Source organism: Melospiza georgiana, chromosome 19 (genome assembly GCF_028018845.1).
Source record: "Melospiza georgiana isolate bMelGeo1 chromosome 19, bMelGeo1.pri, whole genome shotgun sequence".
Taxonomy (NCBI): Eukaryota; Metazoa; Chordata; class Aves; order Passeriformes; family Passerellidae; genus Melospiza; species Melospiza georgiana.
This window is the reverse complement of record NC_080448.1, coordinates 13,376,924-13,397,761: the sequence shown is the minus strand read 5'-3', so window position 1 is coordinate 13,397,761 and position 20,838 is coordinate 13,376,924. Positions and strand designations below refer to the sequence as shown.

At 46.6% G+C, this 20,838-nt stretch overlaps 1 protein-coding gene across 2 annotated transcripts; it reads right to left on the bottom strand.

The window, feature by feature from the left end:
- Positions 1-335: 335 nt before the first annotated feature.
- Positions 336-18,578, bottom strand: WSCD1 (WSC domain containing 1). Of its 2 annotated transcripts, none has more exons than XM_058037371.1 (9): positions 18,500-18,578; positions 11,720-12,402; positions 8,845-8,959; positions 8,190-8,377; positions 5,511-5,632; positions 3,382-3,547; positions 2,720-2,884; positions 1,829-2,029; positions 336-810 (listed from the first exon to the last, which is right to left on the bottom strand). In XM_058037371.1, the coding sequence occupies exons 2-9, from the start codon at positions 12,135-12,137 to the stop codon at positions 458-460; spliced, it is 1,728 nt and encodes a 575-aa protein (XP_057893354.1). In that variant the 5' UTR covers positions 12,138-12,402; positions 18,500-18,578; the 3' UTR covers positions 336-457. The 2 variants fall into 2 exon arrangements, with proteins under 2 accessions (XP_057893354.1, XP_057893355.1); XM_058037372.1 differs by lacking the exon at positions 18,500-18,578 and adding an exon at positions 18,235-18,436.
- Positions 18,579-20,838: the final 2,260 nt, after the last annotated feature.

Here is a 20,838-nt window from a genome sequence, read left to right as displayed (position 1 = left end):
GCACTGACCATGGTGACATTTGGCTCTGGTGTCCCCCCAGACCCACCATGACTCTGAAGATGAAGAGATGGAGGTGGAGAAAACTGTGTCAAGCCTCTAGCACAGGTGGCACTCCCTTCTCTGCCACCCCTCTGGGGTCTCCTCCATGCCCCTGGAGCCAGGTTTGGGGCTCTTTGGGGCTGACAAAACCCAGGCATTCTCAACTGCTGCACAGCTCAGCAGCCTCCACAAGTATCTTTGCCATAACTGCTGAAGAGGTCTGGTCTCTTTTTTTTTTTTTTTTTTTTTTTTTTTTTTTTTTCCTTATTTGTCTGTGGGGGGTTTTTTGGTTGGGGTTTTTTGTTTTTTTTTTTTTTTTTTGTTTTTTTTTGTTTTTTTTTGTTTTTTTTTGTTTTTTCCTTTTTTTTAAGAAAAAAAACCACTTCATTTTTAACCACAGCAATGTGATAGCAGCCTATCATCTTGGCACATACTCCCTGGGCAGCCCAGAGAAGTTTCTTCCCTTTAGGGCTTCATCCACTGTCAGGATGTATCTGTTGATAAGATCTTTCATTTCCTGGGTGAATGGCTCAAAATTCTTCTGCTTAGCACCAGACCGCTTGAAATTCCCGTCCCTGTTGTTCTCCACACAGAGCAGCCGGTCCTCTGTCACTGTCACATTCAGAAACTCCACCATCTCCTTCAGCTTGGGGATGAGGCTCTGCTTCAGGTCCTCATAATGGACAACGAGCAGGCGCTTCCCATACTTCAGCCACTCCAGGACATGGGAGGCCCACCAGGAGGCATAGCTGTTCACGAAATCTGGCCACTCTGGATCACCAGGAAACCATGAAAATGAGACAGTTACCCATGCTGCATGTCAGCAATTTTCCTCTGCTTTAGACATTAATGATACCTTGATTTCTATTTGCTCTTTTTCATAATTTAATTTCCTGAAGTCAAGACAGTCCTAGTGAAAGCTTTTGGGCTGGACAAAGAGCATTTGTGGCTGAAATGTAACAATTTGCAGTTTGCAGTATGGGAAAGCCATTCCCAGCAGACTTTTTCTGGGGGCTATTTTGTCAGTTTTTGATGAATAGGTCTTGAGTTGTGACTGATGAAAGGTGATACATCAGCTTGAGAAAGAATGTGCTGTGACACAGGACACTTTTCCCCCCAGCCCTCTGCCAAGCCCCAGCTGTTATGCCTAAAATATGTACAAGGAGAAATGGAAGCCAAGTGGCTTTTCTGCTGCAGAGTCTAAATGCAGCAGTGTATCCAGTGGGGAAATTACAGTCACCAGCCAGTTGCCAGTCAAACAGCTGGCTGGCAGGTTCTGAAGCCTTTTTATGTGTTCAGGGGACACTGAATTTCAGGTCCACTTATTGCAATTATCCTTATTTTTCTGCAGTGCGGTAGCACCTGTGCAGTGCTGTAAAATATCCATCATGAAATGCCATGCTCCATTGGATCCTCCAAATTTAAGTTAGATTTCTCATGGTTATTACATGCTGTAAGGGCAAATTTTCTTCACCTCAGCCTGGCAAATGGGCTGTGCAGAGGAGCCTTGTACATGGACATGTTTTCTATGCCCAACAGTGCAGTGATGCTCCAGTGTGCCTGTGGTAATGGTGCTGCCCTCCCTCCCCCTCTGGGGGTGGACATGCAGCAAGACCACAACTGCTCGCACTGTGTAGGTGCCAGAAGTTTTGGGATTGATCTCAGCTGTAGCAGGACTCAAGTCCCACTGAATTTGTTAGCAGCACTCACTCAAGTGTTAGTATGTCCCCGCTCCCCCGCGCTCTGAGGAAATGGGTTTCCAACCAGCTTGTGCTGGGGTAATGCTCACCTTTGCTCTTCCAGTTGCGGTCAGTGGCATAGCCCAGATGCCCGGCGTATTTTCTGTTGAACTCTGCCATCAGTGATTTGTATGGGTTCCTTATCAACAGGATCGCCGAGTCGAACATTTCAATCTCTGTCTTGCCACTTTCATGTGTTTTCACACAGATGGTCCTTCTACTTCTCCAGTGGTCTTTTTCTCCTTTAAAACCTGTTTTACAAGACAGGATTATTGGCTGTTTCGCCTGATTATATGTCTGTGCCTTTTCCAGCTAAATCATTCCCTACAGTGGTGTAAAGCTGGTGTGACATTACCTGTCAGCTAAACGATGGCTGGAGCCCCGGCCACCACTCTGGATACGTGCTGGCAGCCAGGCTATCCCTCTGCTGGGGGAGGCATCCTCAGCCCCACACTGCAATTAGGCAGCTTTTCACAGGGCCGGTGCTGGATGCTTGCTGAGCCTCTGCCACCTCAGGATATTAGTAACGTAAGTAGTAATTACACCTCAGAATAATTAGTAATGTTTGAAAATTTAACCTACATGTTTGCTGAAGGGTCTTACCCACAGTGTTTAGGTAACTGGTCTCTTGGACCAGCCTGTGAGGTGGGAGCAGCGGTTGTGTGAGCACGGGGCAGCAGGGCAGGCAGTGTGCCCATTTGCAAATGGAGAGCCTGGCTGTTGTCTGTGAGGGCAGCTGCCTGTCAGAGCAGCGTGCTGCTGGAGCTGTCCCTGCTGCCATCTGCACTGCAGGAGGCTGCTCGGGCCAGGCGTGTTTAAATTGTACCAAACATGCTGACAGCAACAGCCGTTGCTGGCTCAAGCAGAAGGATGACAGGGCAATAAGTAAAGCTCTGTGCTTTGGAAGGGCTCCCTGTGTCCCATCTCTCAGGCCCCGATACCTTTGTTGTAGAGGGCTCCATCAAAGTAATAACTTCCTGTGTAGTATCCTGTGGCATGCTCTATCAGATGGCGTGCCCATGTATTCCCAGCCCCAGGAAAGCTTGACAAAGCAACAAACACTTTGGATTTGGTGGTTAAGAATTTCCTGTCTGTGCAGCGGGTGTCTGTGAGGAGAAAAGATACTTCATTGTTAGTATTGTGGCTTTTTAATAATTCCACATACAGCTCTTGATTATAGTTTATTGCTTCCTTCTTCTCTTTCTTGGTAGTATAGCATATCAATTTGGTCTGGTTGTGAGTCAGCTACTTCCTAAAATTAATTCAGCTGTATGAGGCCAAAGAGATTATCCTCAAAGAGGTTTCTGCTGGCTTTGTGTAAGGCAATGATTTTTTGATAAAGCTGCAACAAACCATTGTACTTGCCAGCAAGTTGTCTTAAAAGGTGTTGCATAATGAGAGAATGGAAAGATGCATCTTCACGAGCATGATTGCAAGAGGGGAATTTAGAGAAAGACTGTTTCCTAAATTGCTGCCCGTGTGGTGATACCCACTACTGTGGCTCCGAGTGCTGTAAATGAGGTGAGTTTTACCCGCTGCAGTTGGGGCACGGGGGCTGTTTCCAGCAGCGGCGGCCCTGGCACAGCGAGGCTGGAGCCGGTACCTTGCACAGGTGTCTGATAGACCAGGCAGTAGGCTCCCCCAGCCGCGCTGCTGGCGTTGTGGCTCCCGCCGCAGCGCCGCCCGTCCGTGCCCTCGCGCAGCGAGAAGCGCCTGGTGGGGTATCCACAGTAGCATTCCTGCCCTCGGATCACTGCCAGCGGGAACTCCTGCAAACGAGGGAAAACAGATCCGTGTGTAAATGCTGTGGCACCGACAGCCTGCAGGGAATGCTGCTGCCATGCAAAGAAAATAAATCTTCACAAGGCCGCTGCCAAGATCAAAGCATTGTCATCCTAAAGCTCATGCTACTTTCCTGTTACGTCTTTGTATTTGTAAATTTTGAAATTCACCTTGTTTCTAGATAGGAAGCCTACTAAGGTGTACAATCATGAGAAAGTTAGGGTTGTTTGCAAGGAATAAATTCCTAAGGAAAATTCTTGTCTGTAAGAAATGGTTTTTATTGGATTTGATGCAGAATGAATCAGATTTTGGTGTACCAATATTATCAAGGAAGGGTAACAGGCTGTAAAGCTGTGTAGGGGTGGGGTACTAAATCCTGGCTGCTGGGCTAATACTGGTAAAAGTTAAAAAAATTTTGAGGGAAATGTGCTAAATATTTGCCAAAGAAATTAGCACTTGCTTACTGGCCCTAAAATTCAGGGTTTTTACAGTTTACCAGAAAGATTTGAGTTGCCTTAGAGTCTCCAGTGGGCTCTCTTGGTGGCATGGGGCTGTGTGGGCGGGCTGAAGGAAGTTCAGGGAGTATTTGAGCACAGAATGTTCCAGTCCATCTATTCCATATCAACACCTTTTGCCTTTTAAAAGTCTTTCGGAGTCTGGGAGCATGTGACAGGACTGCTGAGCAGCTTATCTCTTGCTCTTTCCCATGCATTCATCCTCCGATAAGGAGTCAAATGCAACTCGTGTGCTGTGTGTGCCCAACAGCCAACATTTACTTAGCGCATGAGATATGACATTGTCAAAAACTATTTAAAGATTTGATCCAAGGGCAAAACAGTTCTGGGTTTGCTTGCAAACAGAAATTTTTTCTTTACAATGAAGCAGTGTTTCTCAGTTTGAGAAATTAGTAAGCGGCTCTGCCCTCAAACACAGCCTAGAATAAAAGTGTTCCTTGTAGCTCATGCCAGGCAGCCTCTGCAAGTGATGAACTTTTTTGGAAGGCTGGAGGTTCTGTAAGGCAACAGAATAACTGCTCCTCTGTACGCCTGCATCTTGAGAAGGTGATCAGTGCAGGGTGCCAGTGGCGCAGCGTCTGTCCCCAGGGCAGGCTGACCCTCACCTGCACAATCTTCCCACAGCTTGGGCAGCACATGAGTGAGGAAGGAGAGAAATCTGAAGTGGGTTCTGCATGAGAAATCTCAAAATTTTTCTAATATGCAGTCTAAACCTCCCCTGGTACAACTTGAGGCCATTTCCTTATTCAGTGGGAGAGGAGGTTGCGCTGAGGCCACGGATCCTGGTCAAAGCACTGTAATCAGCCAGCTAATAGTTTTAATCAATTTTGTGATGCTGCAAAAAGTAATTGAACACTGAGTTTACTGCATGAGGCTGTAAATGTAACCATTTAGTGAACCCTGTGTAGAAAAAACCAGCCCCATGAGAGTGGGGAGGAAGGGAAGGGAAGGGAACCAGCAGCCACTAAGGCAGAGGGTGCCCTGCCCGTGCCCTGTGATGGCTCCTTGAGTGGAGCCGGCTCCCTTGGAGGGCACTGGAGCCACGTTTGGGATGCTGCCAGCCCACATCCACCCTCTGGCAGCATGTGTCCCCATGAGCTGCAGCCACCTCCCCCGGGGGCAGATGTGGCTCAGGGCTTGATTGGAATGTGACACGGAAACGGCATCGATTTCTTCTCGGTCGATACTCATTACTTAGAACAGCTTGCCTGTGTATCATGTCTGGTGGCACCACTCTGATGACTTTCCCTCCCGCCATCCCCACTCCAGCAGTTGGACCAGATGCATCACCGGGTATTTACTCTGATGAGTTTTGTCCTTTAGAAACTCATTTGCAAATTCAAAGCTCTAAGGCACTAATCTCTGTCCTTCCCTCAGTAGATTGGAATTTAAAATAACAATAAAAGAAAGGATGTGAAATGAGAACTGTTCTTACTTTCTTGGAGCAAAATTCAGAGCACATCTCCACCGTCAAATTGGGCTGTATCAAAGAGGCTGAAAAGGTGTCTGTTAAATTTTCTGGAGCTCTAAAACATCCTCGATAGATAACATTCCTCCCTGCAGGGACATGAAATAGGTTTCTCTTATGAAAACGATGTCCATAGTATCCTGCCTCTTTTAAAGAATAATATTAGGTTCAGAAGCCAAAAATAATAAAATACATTTTATATCACAAAGGCTGCATAAATAAGAGAAACTGTAATATACACCATAAAAACACGTTGCAAATCGTGTGGTATTGAAAGGAGCACATGCCTTTATCTTTGTACTAACCACGGGAAGCAGCGCTGCAGCACGGAGTTAGAGTTAAATTCCACCAGTGGAGGGCATTGCTATTGTTTGCAGGTCCCAGTTTCCTCTGAAGACCTGCTTTCCTCTCATTGAGTTAAAAGCCCTGATAAAAATCTACAAAACTTCTGCATCAGAAAAGGAAAGAAATGTAAATGACTCATGAAAATCCTGCCACCACCGGACCCACTTTCCTCTTCAGCTGCCCCTCTGCTCCCACGCCTTTTCGGGCCAAGGGAGTTTGCTGCAGCCTTTCAGACTCTGAAGCGAGTTTTTGTCAGCTGCTTAGGGAGATCAGCTTCCACTGTGTCTTCAGCACCAGCCTCTAATTTCACCTGCTTCTGTAGAAATACCACAGAGCTTGGCACTATTGCAGTTGCTCCCTTCAACGGTATTGCCAGAACTGATGTGGGAAGTGAGTTGAATGACAGGAGAGACGTGGTGCAGTTACAAAAAAAAATTGGTTCTGCATTAATTTCTTGGCAGAAATTTCTCTAGCAAGAGCCTAGAGCAATCTAAGGAGAAGCTGCTTAAATTTTATTCTTGTAACTATTCAGATAATTTACTAGAAGAGCTGGATCTCTGGGATGATGTGAAAATAAAATAACTCCTCCCAAGCTGAAAGGAACAGGAGTCGACTTAGGACCAGGTCCCTTTGAGCATGGCACCAAAGAATAAAAGGAGTGTTTGGACTTCTCAGAATGTTCTTGAAAGGTCTTCTACTAAACTTTACGCTGATATATAATTCTTGAAACAAAATGTTTACAAACACGTTTAGTGCTTTCTCAGCGGTCAGGAAGAAAGCTTAACCTGCCTACAGCCGCATCCTGGGAGCAGGATGCATCCATGGGTTACACTGGAAACAGCCCGATCTGCGTGGTCTGCCCACTTTCTTTGGGGGAAAGACACCCTGAGGCATGCAGGACTGTGGCACTCTGGCTGCCACAGCTGCACACGCTGGGCTTCCTTACCATGGCATGGGGCAGGAGTCGGGGCAGAGACCGACAGGGGCGACAGCAAACCCTGTCTGGAAAGGTTTAAGTGCAGATGTCACTGAATCTGCTCCCTGTGAAAGACTTATGTGAGGTCTGTGCTCTACAGTACACAGTGTAAATCATGGGGGCCTTTAGAGTCTCAGAGTTACATTCTAACATACTTGTTCGTTGTGATTAATACTTCTGTTGGCCCCTCAGCTGGTTTGTGTCAGGGGGATTCTTCAAACAGACAACTGTCAGGTATTACTAAGGGCAAGAAAATTACAACTCTAGCTTCAGGCTAGACTAATTTGAGGAGTAATTAATTAATACTTAAAAAAAATTAAGTGCTGTCTTTTCCTGAGGAATGTGTATATATATTTCATACTGGAGGTTTAAACAGTGATGCATGTCCTGGGAAACCTGCCAACATGCCTGTCATCCTGACAGTAGCAATTTAGGTCTGTGTACCTTTGATATATAATTTATATGTAGCTGGTTGGATTAGTGTACAAACCTTGACTTGTCTTTAAGAAGAAATGAAGGACCATCAATACTGGCACAACCTAAGGTCTTGGTGCTTCTCAGCAAATGACATCCATAAGGTCTTGTGAGCTTGACAATTGCAAAGAGCGATCAGCAGTTTAGATCTCTTATGTGCTTTGTGTTTGCCTAAAGGTTTATCCATTGAGTCCCTCATGGCAGCTAACTGAATAATGGGGTAACGATAGATTATCTAAAGATGGAACAAAATTCCCAACTCCTGCTGAAACAGAACTCCATGGAAAAGCAAAACTCTGGTCTCATTTCTCTCAGGAAAGGGATTGATGTGGCTCTTTCTGGCCCCCACTCATTCCTCACAGTCACAGATTACTCATTGTGTTTAGGAATCTCTGAGCATAGGGTGGCCTTGATCTGAGTAATCTTCTGCCCTCCTGTTACAGGGCACCTCTTCCAAGGCTGTTTCTTAAACAGACATGGATTTACACCCCTTCAGTAGATACCAAAGGGAATGGGTTTTTCAGCTGAAATTGTGCTTCTGTTGCAGTCACTCTGCACTGTGTTGAGTTTTCTCCCTGGTGACAGGAACCTCATCTGTGGCAGCCCTGAGGCAGCGTGCCAGGCACATGTCCCTGCTCTGGGGTGCTGAGCAGCACTGCTATTCTGGGTAGGAGCCAGGAACCAGACCAGCAGCAAATGGACATTGTGCCCTTCAGGCACCTTTGTCCTTTGCCGCTTCAAACTTTGGTGACAAACGGAGTGAGACAAGCGGCAGGGACAGCCCCTGTCCGCAGCCTGGCCGTGACACGTGTCCCTCGCAGCCTCCCCGGTCCGGTCGCACGCCCACTTACGCAGTGGCCTGGCTCCTGCCCGCAGCTGCTCCACGCTGTAGACCGAGAGCCGGTTCAGCCCTCCGCACACGGAGCCCTTCTCGCCCTTGCACTCGCTGCTGCACTCCTCGGCCTTGGCGGCGGCGGCCGGCAGCGTGTTCCCACAGTAGCACTCTGCTCCGAACGCCAGGCCTGCGTAGCTGTAAGCTCTGCAAGCAGAAACACCAGCCACTGGCACAGAGGGGCCTGTCCGCTCCCCAGGCTGTGCCCGTGGGCACGAGCTTGTCCCCGTGTCCCTGCATACAGCCTGTGCTCCTGCTGCCTTGCTCTGGAGCTGAGTACATCCTCAGCAGGGCAGCCCCTCAACAAGACATGGGCTAGAGACCAATGTCTATCAAAAGATATCTATCTTACAATGACTCTTTAACCAAACAGCAATTTTTGTCCAGGACAATAGAGACTATAATGTAAGTAGTCATGGTGCCATAGAGAATAGAGAGCATTGCAGCAGTCTGCTTCAAGCAGAGAAGCAGAGCTATGCTGTGCCTGAAGGTATGAGATAATAATTGTTGTCATAGATGCTGTATGTTTAACATAGGAATGCTTTTCCCATTTCAAATTCAGTTCCACTTATTGTCAAAGAAGAGAAAACTTGCAGTGAAAAAACACCACTCACCTCTCAGCACAAGCTTCCTGACAGTGACCTACTGTCATTTTTCTTAAGTCATAAAAGACAGCTCCCTTCAGTGTCCTTTCCCTCGAATCGTGAGTGAAGCAGCCCATGTAGGTGCCTGTGTGCATGCAAGACCAGGGTTAGGCAATGCATATGGGATGGAAGGGAAAAACCCACCCCAGGCTTGTCCAGTGCCTCAGGCTGCAAGCAGGGCTGCATTTGGTCAAGTCCCAGCCTGTCTGGGGTCCCACACCCTCTGCAGACCGCTCCATTGCTGCTGAACCTTGGTAAGGGGCTAGTGCCACTGTCCCCTGGAAATGGGCTAAAAGGAAATGAGACTCTCCCTTCCATAGCCGTTGCATACCCAGGTCCCCAACCCACCCAGGACTGCAACTTCTGCATGCAGCTGCTGTCTGCTCCACTCCCTCCTTGGGATGACAAAACATGGTACTTCTCTAAAGTACAGGAGAATGTAGCCTTCAAATGCTGAAAACTTCCAGAAATCCTGTTGGATTTCTCCCAAGTGTTCTTTAAAATCTCTAGTTGATAATGAGATGGTGCAAGAGAAATATTAAGAAAATCAATTTTCTTTGGATATAGAGAGTTACATTAAAGCTGTAATGGAAAGACAAATTCACTTTTAACTAGGCAGCACAATGTAGCCATCACACTGAGCTATCTCCTCCCTGGTGCAAAGGAATCTCTTCAAATATGTCTTGCTTTACTTAGCATAGGAAAGATAAATATTTCTCTTAGACTTGCATTCAGTGCTCAGCCTAATTTTTGTTGTCATGAACAAAATACTGTAAAAATCCAGCCCATTTTTTAATATACAATTGGAACGATGGAGTCCCACTATTATAAAGCAATTGTATGTCTATAAGTACGTTTTATCATCAAAATATGAAGGAAAAAAGGAAATTTTATTTTAGAAATAATAACATTGAGATGATAACACAGGGAAATTGAATAATGTAAGCACATATTAAATAATGTGGATAGGAAAAGAATATATGGTGAAAAATGAAACTAAAAATCATTATATTAACTAATTCAGAAGAAAAAGGAAATTTGAGTTTCTCCATCAGGGATTTTGGAGTCAGGAATAGTAAATCAAACATTTAAATATCACAAACACCACAGTAGATTCAAAGATCGGCACACGGTAATTTGCCAACATGTAATTAGAAAATTCACAAGCTGTGAACACACACCCCCAGCACACCATTAACGAGGTGGGAATCACGCACTTGCAACGAAGATGCTCCACATTTTACTGGAGACTTTTGATTTGGGTACTTCGACTCTAACGTGTAGCAGCAGAAAACTGAGGATGTGGGGCCAAAGAGCCCGAGTGCGGGTCCTGGGCAGTCCAGCCCCCTGTGCCCTCCTCCCTGGGTCCCTCCCAAGCCACCACCAGTCTGGCAGCATTTCTCATTCACATCCTCCCATGAATGAGTCACAGAGATGCCACAGTCTCAGAGCAGCATGTCATGTTGTGTCAGCAATACAATCCCTGTCACCTCTGCATCATGTTCAATGGCAGAACCAGGCATGGGGGACTGGAAAACTCCATCCACTGTGAGCAATCAGAACAGAAAACTCTCATAGTTGTACTAACAGTATTTGTCAGTGTCTCTGTCAGGAAAAGTGTGGTCCCCACCCTGAGCCATTTGCAATGTCAGCAGGTGAGAGCCTGACCTGGAGAAAAAAAGGACTTGGATTTTCTCACCAAAGGCCGTGTGCTCCTGGGTGGAGACAGAGCGAGGCAAAGTGAGCTGGGAGGTTCACAGCAGGCTGGAGACATGCCATGGTTTGTGACTTGGGTTAAGGGTCTGCCTGGGGAAGCCTTTGAAGGGCTGGCTGGCAGCCCCCGGGGCAGAGCTGTACTGCCTCATGAGGATGGCACCCATGGGGGTGCACGAGCCCAGCCTCCACGGTCAGCAACGCTGCTCTGCTAAGCAGGAGCCACAGGGCATCACTGAAACATCATTAAGCATTATAAGCACGGAGGAGCTCATTAGGTCTTGAAAGGAATCCATATTGAAATAACAAGCCTCTAAGTTTACTAGAAATGAATTGGAGAAGATAACATGCTCTACGTAGGTAGTTAAGTTTTAATTAATTACCTTCAAAGGCATTCCAATGCTTGTTAACAATATTGTTATTAATAATGTCCCTTCATGTTCAATCAGATATTCAAATGATGTATATTTGAATCTACAGTTCAATATGGTGAGATGTACAAGTAAATAGTCCTTCTGGCCCCTCTCATCAGTAGCTAGAACCTCAGCAATGCACTGGCTGAGCAGTTCTCAGTCTCTCCTCTGCCACCAAAATCTGCCACCAACAAGGTGTTCTGAAGCATCTGTGGAGCAGCTCCAGCTTGGAGCTTCAGGTAACTCCAGTGGTTCAGTTTGCCTGACTCACACTGTGTGGCTCATCTCCCACCACTATCACCTTCTCATTCCCATTTCTAGAGACAATTCCCTCAGTAAATACCACGATGTGGCACCCATTTTGTGGGATTTTGTGCCCTTCTGTTTGGGCAAATTTATTCAAGAAACTAAAAAGCAGTTCTGAAATGTGGTGTCTAGTCATCCAGATCCCATTCCTGTTTTATTATCAGTGAAACATCTCCAAGAACAACTAATTCTAAAAGGCAAAGCATCAAAGATTACAACTTATACTTTGCAGCTGTAGTGAGGGCAGAGCAGTCACCCAGCATGGATCCTTTGTACTTTGGCCCAGGGATATGCCTACAAACTGTTTTGAAAGTGGTGATGAGCAAGGAGGAAGGCAGACCTGCAGGGCTGGTTGGGATCAGCAAAGTGCAGCCTGTGTGTGTGCCAGAAAACGGGCAGAGTCCGTCCCTTACCTTTGTGCTCAGCAGTGTGCTTCATTGCTTTAAAACCTGCTGTCTGCAGGGGCTCCTGCTGGTCGCTGCTGAACCTGTGGAACCACCTTCTCCTCAGCTGCCTGAGCTCCGAATTGCGGGACACGAGCCAGCGCGGGCTGTGCTGCTGGCCCAGGGCCGGCTCCTGCAGCGCATCCGTGCCCACCAGCAGCCGGGGCTTCTGCAGGCTCCTGGGCTCTGCCATCCCAACCCTGCTCATCTCCTCGGGCACCGGCAGGGCCTGGTTACTGGGGGTCCCACGGGGACCTTGCTGCAGAACCAAGCGGGTCCGCTGCAGTAGCAAGAGGCTGCCAGCCATCAGGTAAGCTGCTGTGAGGAAGAAGAGCAGAAACTGGATCCGACGGAGAAACTTCTGTAGCCTGAAGAAAGCTTTGGCCATGCCCTTACTGAAACTGGCCCTTCACGCTTCCCAACAGGCCTCCAAATCTTCGCCTGGCCAGACACTCATTCCTCCCATATGTTCAGCCCATCCCTTGGGTGCCTTCTCCTGGTGAAAAGCTCCTCCCAGCTGTCTGCAGCAGAGACCAGCCTGGTGTGGCACTGGTGCCAGCCTCAGGCGCCTGGCTGCCCCAGGGGCTCCGTGGGCTCCAGGGCTGGCGCCTTCATCGTGCCCTGCCGAGCTGCCGAGCCGCCGATGCTGAAACCTGGAACACCAAGGGGTGCAAGGCTGGTTCACATCCAAATTGAAAACATCCACCATCAGGGTGACTTTCCCCCACCCACCCCTTTTGGCTTTATCTGAGCATTTCTCCATCTGTTGTTTATAATTATGCACGTTAAGAACTATAGTCAAATGAGAAGGATTGATTGAGCTCAAGCGAGTTTCAGATCTTCAGACTTTTTTCTTTTCTGTCTTTTAACTTGGAATGCACAAGAAATACCTTAATGATGAGGTTATTTCTCTAGGAATGTTTGGAAAATAAGTTCTTTATTTTCTTTTATCAATAGCCAACATCTCCATCTTTTGTCACTGGATGAACAGGCATCTTTTTAGGGAGGTATTACCAAATTCCTTCCTTTCAGCTAAACAGTAGCTCAGCTACAAATGAAGATCAGAAGGAAACAGAAGTGTGGGTGTGTGGGAAGAAAAAAGAAATTGCATCAACTCACAATAGATAAGATAATAATTATTAATCTCTGTGCAGCACAAAGAAGTTGGGCTTTATGTTGGAAGGATATTTGGAGGTTCTGTGTGTGTTCCTTTAACAGAAACCAGAGATCCTGCTACATTTTTTTTTTAGTGAATTCATATTACCAACTGTTGATGTGGGAATCTGTGTGGAGAAAAACTAGTGAATGTTTGTAAAAATTTCAGCTCAAGTTCAGCAGATCTCTCTTGACTGTTGCTGAGCTTTGCAGCTTTAGTTGTGCTGATGTGTATCACGATGGGATTGTCTGGGCAAGAAAAGCTCCTTTGTAGTCTAGGGAACCTTTAACCTCCGGTGGCAAACAAAAGCTGGCATATCCCCATAAATTCCTGTTTTCCCAGTCTATCCTTTCTCTGTGGAGCCAGGCAAGTGTTGAGAAAAGATGCAGTGTTTTCCAGAAAAGAAAATATTATGACTTTTGCTTAGCTTGCAGTTGGGGCACACTCCTGAAATTCACAGTCCTAGCAACGAACATCTGCTTACTTATGCTGCTTTATTAAATAAATGTTACCAAATTAGTCTCCACCCATTCCCTTTTTCATTTGGTTGTGTGCAAATTCTTTCTGTCTTATATAGCAACCAAACCAAAGATCCAAAACTTCTACAACAAAAATAAATTAAGGCTCAGTTAAATCTTTTGTCAGTTGAGCCTGAATTCCTTTTTGTGACTTTTAGGCTCAATTCCTAAATGAGGAAGTCACAAGCCAGGAGTCTCTGTCTCTAATTTTACAGTTCAGGTGATCTTGAAGACCTGATTTAGGTACTCTTATTACTGGTATTTTTTGAAGTACATGTATGCTGATTTTAACTGTAGAGGACTGAGTAATATCCAGAAGTATTGAATGTGCTGATTGCTACTCTTTCTCTAAGGGCTGGTGAGCACAAGCAGGTGCAAAGCACTGCCAAGCTGTAGCATCTTCAGTGAATTCTGACTGCTCTCCCTACAGCAGAAGTTACACACCTCCCTTCGGATCAGCTCCAAAGCCAAAGAAAATGCATTGATTTACACCAGTTAAAGAGCTGACCCGTAGAGTTAAATCTCTGATCAATGTTGTGAGTGCTCAAGAATTGCAGTAAAAGGGTCAGATGTACCGACACAAATGAATGGAAAATTAGCCATAATTAGATCCTGCAGGATGTTACTGCACTAATTCATCTGAAGAAATACTGTCTATGAGCATAGGTGGGATTTGATTCACTAGTTGTTCCTGCCATGGGCTGCTGTTCCCAGCCGCGGTTCCCAGTGCAGGCTGTGTGATCTGGAAGCCAGCAGTGTGCAGGTATCACCAGCTGAGGCTGGGGCCGGGGATGCTCCGTGCGGAGCCGCGAGCGGGGCAGGGCAGTGCCAGGGGCCGGGCTCTGCACGCTGCCCGAGCGGCCCGGCCAGGGCAGCTGCTGAGAACCTCGGCGGGGACGCGGCCATGCCTGCACTCACACGCCAGCTCAAAGGCTTTAAGGTGTCCATCCACCAGCAGAAAGATAAGGCTGGATAAATATATCAGATTTGCAGTCATTTCTGCACATCTGTAATTCAGGGTTTTACAGCTCTTTTGGTTTATTCACCGAGAGAGATGCTTCAGGCCCAATTCTCAGATGAGTCCTTGTTGCTGGTGTTGGAGAGGCTGTGCTGGGATAGCTGGAGCTTTCTGGCTCATCAAACAGTGCCCACAACTTGGCTGGAGAAGGGCCATCAAGACCATGTAGCAAAGGTCAGGCACATTATGCTTGAAACTGCATCACCGACCCAATTTAGGCCCTTTTAACGTTACTTGTGTGGTCGGTCAGTGGATTTTGATAGTTTCTCCATGCTTGCAGTGATGTAAAATGGAACAGCTGGAGGCCACATCAATGCCAGGCTGAGAGGGTCTGGCACTTGGCTGGGCAGCACGCGGCAATGCCTCCTGGAGCCGAGGGAGACTGGTCTGGCCAATGCCTGCCCAAGCATCCCCTGGGCAGGGCACAATGTTCTGCCTCCACATGGACAGGATGGAAAGCTTGCTGTGCATCAGCAGAACTGGGGAAAACACCCAAGGTATTGGACCTAAATTAACTGTGAAACAGGCTCTGCATCCAAACATCAAGAAATGTTTGTTATTGCTCCTCATGCTCTGCCAAGTTTGTTTATGTATTTGTTTGTTTAGTAAGGAGAAGCTGTTTTGGAGTCTCAAAGGGGTAAATTTGCCCATGCCCAGTGGCTGAAAAAGTTTAAATGGTGCGATGCAATTTTGCTGCATTCAACATGATGTGTACGAATTACCTCCAGATGCACTCACCCTTAGAGCAGTTGCCATGACAGTACATCCTAGTAAAACCCAACCAAATAAATAAGCAGACTCTCCGCCCACAACCACTGCTGCAAATGTGCAACTCAAAAACTAAATGTTGCTTTTTAGTGGGGAAATAGCAAAGTGCTGCTGAAATAAAAACTGTCATTTGATTTTTCCATAAACTGCATATTGCAATATCATAAAAGTATGCCTAAAAGAGCTGAAGTGCATCACTTCTGATGATTATATTTAAAAGGAAAGACTAAGGAGGAAATAACTAGTATCTGTAATAGAAAATGCGGCACTTGTCTTTTTCATGCATGTTTCACCTGGAATCAATTAAGCTAAATGAAAGAAATCAAGTCTTCTATCCCTGTTTATCAGTTCTCACAGCCAAAGGGTCTTAGGACCATAAGAATTGGAAGTTGTTAGTAAAATCATAAAATTATAATTGAAAGGACAATGATGGATAATTGATGGGCAGTCAGAACTGTTAAATGGCAGAGGAGACCTCTAGGTGAAGAGGGCAATGAAAGGGTTAACACTGCACTGAAAAACGGGCAATAATTAGCACTGGAAATTATCAGCTTTGGGCATGCTGAGTGGAAGCACAGATCTACAAGGTGCTGAGACTTCAGCAGGGAAAGGATCTCCTGCTACCAAAAAAGTTGCTATAAGGAAAAGCGTATCAGTACCTTGCTTCCAAAATGAACTCACAAAATGTGACAGAGGATATCACACTAGGCAGCTGCATTAACGTATTTGTAGAGAGAAATAAAAGAAACATGATAAAGTTCTTGGCAATTCTACTCTCCTGGCTGAAGGAGCATTTGCAGAATTTTTAAGGGAAGACTGAATATTTTCAGTGAATGCTGGTAAAGGCTGGAGACATTGAAAAACAGCCCCAGATTTGCAGGTGAAGGGTTGCTTAACTGAGGACTGTCCCTTGATGTGTGCTCAGTGCAGAAGATTAAGTCAGTGCTGCACTGACAGCTGCAGGTCATCAAGAGTTGGTCCTTGTATAAAGACCAGCAGGATTTTGCAAATTCAGAGTTGTTGGCAAGGAAGCAAGATGTTGTAAACTGAAGGGAATTGGACTCATGATTACTATTTTTAGAAAAATCCATCCTTCTTCAATGTCTCTCCTTTCTTTTGTGAGCTTTCTTTGAGGACAAATGCAGTCAGGCCTCAACTGAAGGATTCTGTCTTGCAGCCTTTTCCTTGGATACACACTGCCATTTTCTCAGTGTTTTGCGAAAGTCAAGACAAATATCAAATTGTGTGAATGCACATAGGAAGTAAAACGCTTAAGAAACCACAGATTTGATGCTGGGACCCTGTCAGCTATTTGCAGTTTCCTTTATTCCAATAATTCTGAGAAACTTCAACCACTTCTTACAACTTACAAAGTTTCCCTTGCTAGAGGATGTGTCTGTGCTGACCCCACATGTCTCCCAACAAGGGAGGTCTGCCAACAAGTTGGAAATTAGGTAGAAGCACCCAAATTTCTCCACATGCTGTGGTGACAAGTCTTGCAGCTTGAGAGGGCTCTCCAGTGAGCTTACCATTGCTTGCTACATGTGGGCTTGATACAAGATGTAATCAGGTTGCAAAGTTATCTTTGATGGTGAGATTGTGTTAAAAACGTTTAATAACACTGAACTGTGATAAATAAGAAAAATATTTATATGGAGTTAGCAGAAAGATGGCGAAAAACTCTACGGTTCATGAACTGGTCAAATCAAGTTGAAAGTAACACAAATTTAAAATATGTATTATACCGTTTTACAGATACAGATAATTCTGCTTTGGAAGGGAAAGGCAATGCCACAGAGCAGAGCTGCAGCCTGAGGCTGGAGAAGTTGGCACTAACTTGTGCAAATCCTATCCCAGTGGCTCTTTCACCAAATATTTGGCTTTTTAAGACCAGTTTTTTAGCATACATAGGTATAAATCCAGACAATAACGTTGTTGGTGAGCCTGAGGTGAGGGATGCAGAGGAGCCTGTGGGAGGCAGATGGTCCAGCACAGCTTATTGTGAGAGTGCTGACTTGGAAAGTGCTAAGGGACAGCTTGAGCAGAGATCACACCATGGTATTTCTCCATTAATCCCACAATTTTTACCTAGCTCAAGTCATAATGCAGTAACCAGCAGGACTAATTCCATGCCAGTATGGAAGAGATGCATGCAGACACATGCATACACGCATTTCAGGTGCACATGTGCATCCACATCCATGTGTGTACATTCTGTAAACAGTGATGTGTGCTCCAGAGGTAACATACACTCTGCTGTCACCATTCTCTGATAAACTGAAAGCTTTCAGCAAACTGTTACTGTATTTCAAAAGTATTTAATTAGCAATAAAACATTCATGTACGATGCATGTTCTTAGGTACTAAGAGATCAACCACCCAGCAAACGATTCTCTATCTGCAGTTTCCAAAAGCTCCTATGTGGTCTGTGGCTGAAGTTTTGCACAAGAATGTTGTAACAAATGCACCATGTATTTATGTTTGCCTTAGCCCACAGGATCTACAGATGAGCTCTTTCCCTGTGTGCAAGGAAATCTACTAGAATTAAAATAACATACAGCTCTGTAACTTAATCATAGGTGTTTTAGAAGTGCCTTTCATAAACCCTTCAATATCTGAAATCCTGCAACATTCACATACTAAACATTGGTAGAGTCTACTTATTTAGCACAGTGATGCTCCAGAAACTAATGGGAGAAGCTGACCATTATAGCCTGCCTCACTAGGTTGTCACACACACACATTGGCAGTATCCATTGCTGACTTTTCAAGTAAAATGTTCCGTGGATGCTTGGGGAAGGGCATCTTGAGCGCAACCTGCAGCCTTTGTAAATAATGCCGCTCAGCCCCTTTACTTAGATGCTGTGGATTAATTTAGTAAAACAAATAGTCATTGAGACTGCAATGAATGCTGATACCTCAGCCTCGAAAAAGTTGTCCGGTCACTGCTCGTGCCCAGGCCAGCTGGCACACGGCTCGCAGAGGCAGATACTGAACGGTGTAAGAAAAAGAGGAAAAACCTCACCTTTCTTTTGTGGCTGAGGAGCCCCTGTTGTAGCCAGGCAAAGTCCTGTACAATCCAGTGAAATATTACAAAAGGCCGTAATGCATATCTGAAAAGCTGATAAATCCTGCTCCCTCTGCCCTTCCCTGCTAATCCTCCTGCTGCCTCCCGCTTCCAGAGCCGTAATCCTGCGCGCCGCGCTCGGTGCCGTGCCCGGGTCTGCGGCGCTCCGCTCCCTCCCGCTGCCCTGCCGAGAGCTCGCCCAGCCCCTCTGCGCGCCGCTCACCGCTGCCGCCGCGTCCCTCCAGGGCTCCCCGCGGCTCTCCGGGCTCTCTGCGGCTCTCCGGTCCCCGCGGCTCTCCGGTCCCTGCGGCTCTCCGGTCCCCTCGGCTCTCCGGTCCCCGCGGCTCTCCGGTCCCCGCGGCTCAGCGGGCCGGCGCGCCGGGGTCCTGCGCCCTGCGGGAGCCGGCCGGAGGGAGCCGCTCCATGGCCTCCTGCGCCAACAAGCAGGATGGAAGCGGCGTCCGCGCTGCGCTGCCAAAATCCTCAGGCACAGCCAGTGCGCTCGTGTTTCATAACGCTCCCCTGCCCGGGGAAGCAGCCTCTCCTCTAAGGCTGCTTCACAGCAGAGCTCTGCAGCCTTCTGCAGCTTCCGACGTTTGCAGACCTACCCATTCCCTCTGCCTGGGTGTTTGTCCAAACGCACGGATGGCTGTATCGTCAGAGAGCTGAGTGGCAGCAGCAGCAGCAGCGAGAAGCCCTAATGCGATCAGCTGAACGGATGCTCCGTGTTTGTTTCTCGTGCCTCTTCCCACTAGGGGGACATCCCTTCAGAGCTGCCCCTCTGGAGACCCGGACCCCTTCCCAACAGGTCGAGAGGGTCCCGGGAAAGCGAGCCCCTGCCCGCCTCCCAGCACCAGCTTGGAGATTTCGGGCAGAAAATTGTTATTCTGGGCACAGGTGGCTGGAAATAAATTATTTATAAATGTGAGAGCTGAAAGGCAGTTGCTGGTGTCCTCAGGATTGCCTGCACTGCCACCTTCTCTGCATGTTCCAGCTCCGTCCTGCTGCTGCTTCACATGGAGATTGAGCAACTGATAATTATTCTTAAAGCATCTGCATTTAAATGGGTGCTGGCTGCACCCCTGCCTAGGATTTTGAAATACCCTATGGTCTGCACATATTTAATGAAACCTGTGGAAATCCATCTCTGGGAGTCAAAACAGAATGTGGTTATGGGATCAACCTTTGGTTCTTCTCTGTGCCAGAAAGTGTGGATCAGAAACACTGGACCCAACACCTGCCTGGCTGTGAGAAAACAGCACTCGGGGTTTCTTGGATGTGGGAGGAAAGAGAGAATTGGAATGCCACGTGGGGACTGATCCTATTTCCTCTCAGTGTGCTGCACATTGCTTCATGCTCTGACCAGTCCCATGGACTTGAGTGATGCAGGGATGTGCCTGTCTCCATGCAGTGCACCCCATGAGTGGGGTCTGAACCCCACAATGGGATGCTGACACTATTTAAATGACACTTGGCTTTCCCATCTCCACATGACATTGGAGAAGAGGAACCTGGTTGTTCAGCTCAACATGAACAACCGAAGTGCTTTTGCTCATAACCAGTGTTCTCTGGGACCTGATGGACTGAGAGGTCTGCAGGCCTAGAGTGATTTGGTGAATTTTGATTAACGGAAAATCCTGAGGCTTAGCAGTGTAACACTCAAATTTTAAAATGCTGATGTGGAGGTCTATTCTCAACCCTAAGAAGATGTGTGTCTGTTAGATTGCAACCCATCCAACCTTCATGTGGGTGTACAGCTTTAAGGCTGAAAAATTGTGAAATTAATTTAGTTTTACTGAAATTAAATTAATCAAATGTTAAATGTAATGACATTTTTAAATGTGCTGGGTTGGGGCCCAAATCAATAGAATTGCAAGACTGTGCCCAGGTGAAGCAGTGGCAGAAAATGCAGTCAGCATTCTCAGTGAGAAAAGCTATGCTGAAAAAGTACCAAAGTCCTGATGTGCCCCACAGCACATGCGTGGGCAGCAGGGGTGTGAGGAGGTGTGTGGGCAGGGACAGGACCTTTGCTGCAGGAGGGACGGCTGGCGGGATGACCAGGCTGGTAAAGGGTGTTTTGACCAGGGTGCAGACATGGAAAAATGATACCTAAGAGAAAAGGGGCAAAACACAGGGAAAAAAACCTGTGTGCATTAGAGTCATGCTGTGAACTGAGTCACTGATGGGAGAAGTGGCAGCTGGAGGCAGCCTGTGTCTCAGTAAAGTCCTGGGCACTTTCTTTCTCTGCTTGATGGTTCTGCATGGTTGTTGCACAAAATACGGCAAAGAAATTTGGAATGAGTGGCATTACTTTTAGAATCCTGTTGTGGGAGCAGTTATTGTGCTAAATGACTCAAACTTTTAGTCACTTCAGAAAATAGTCTCAATTGTAACAGTAAGGCTCAGTTCAGAAAAGTGACAGGTTTTGCCAGTGCTGTTTCAAGAAGAAATATCTAAAAGACTGTGTGGTTTCATAAAGAAATGCAATGTAGCAAAGGGTCTTCTTGTCCTTTTCATCTAATAATCCTAAATACTCAGGGATTAGGTATTCCATGTAACGCT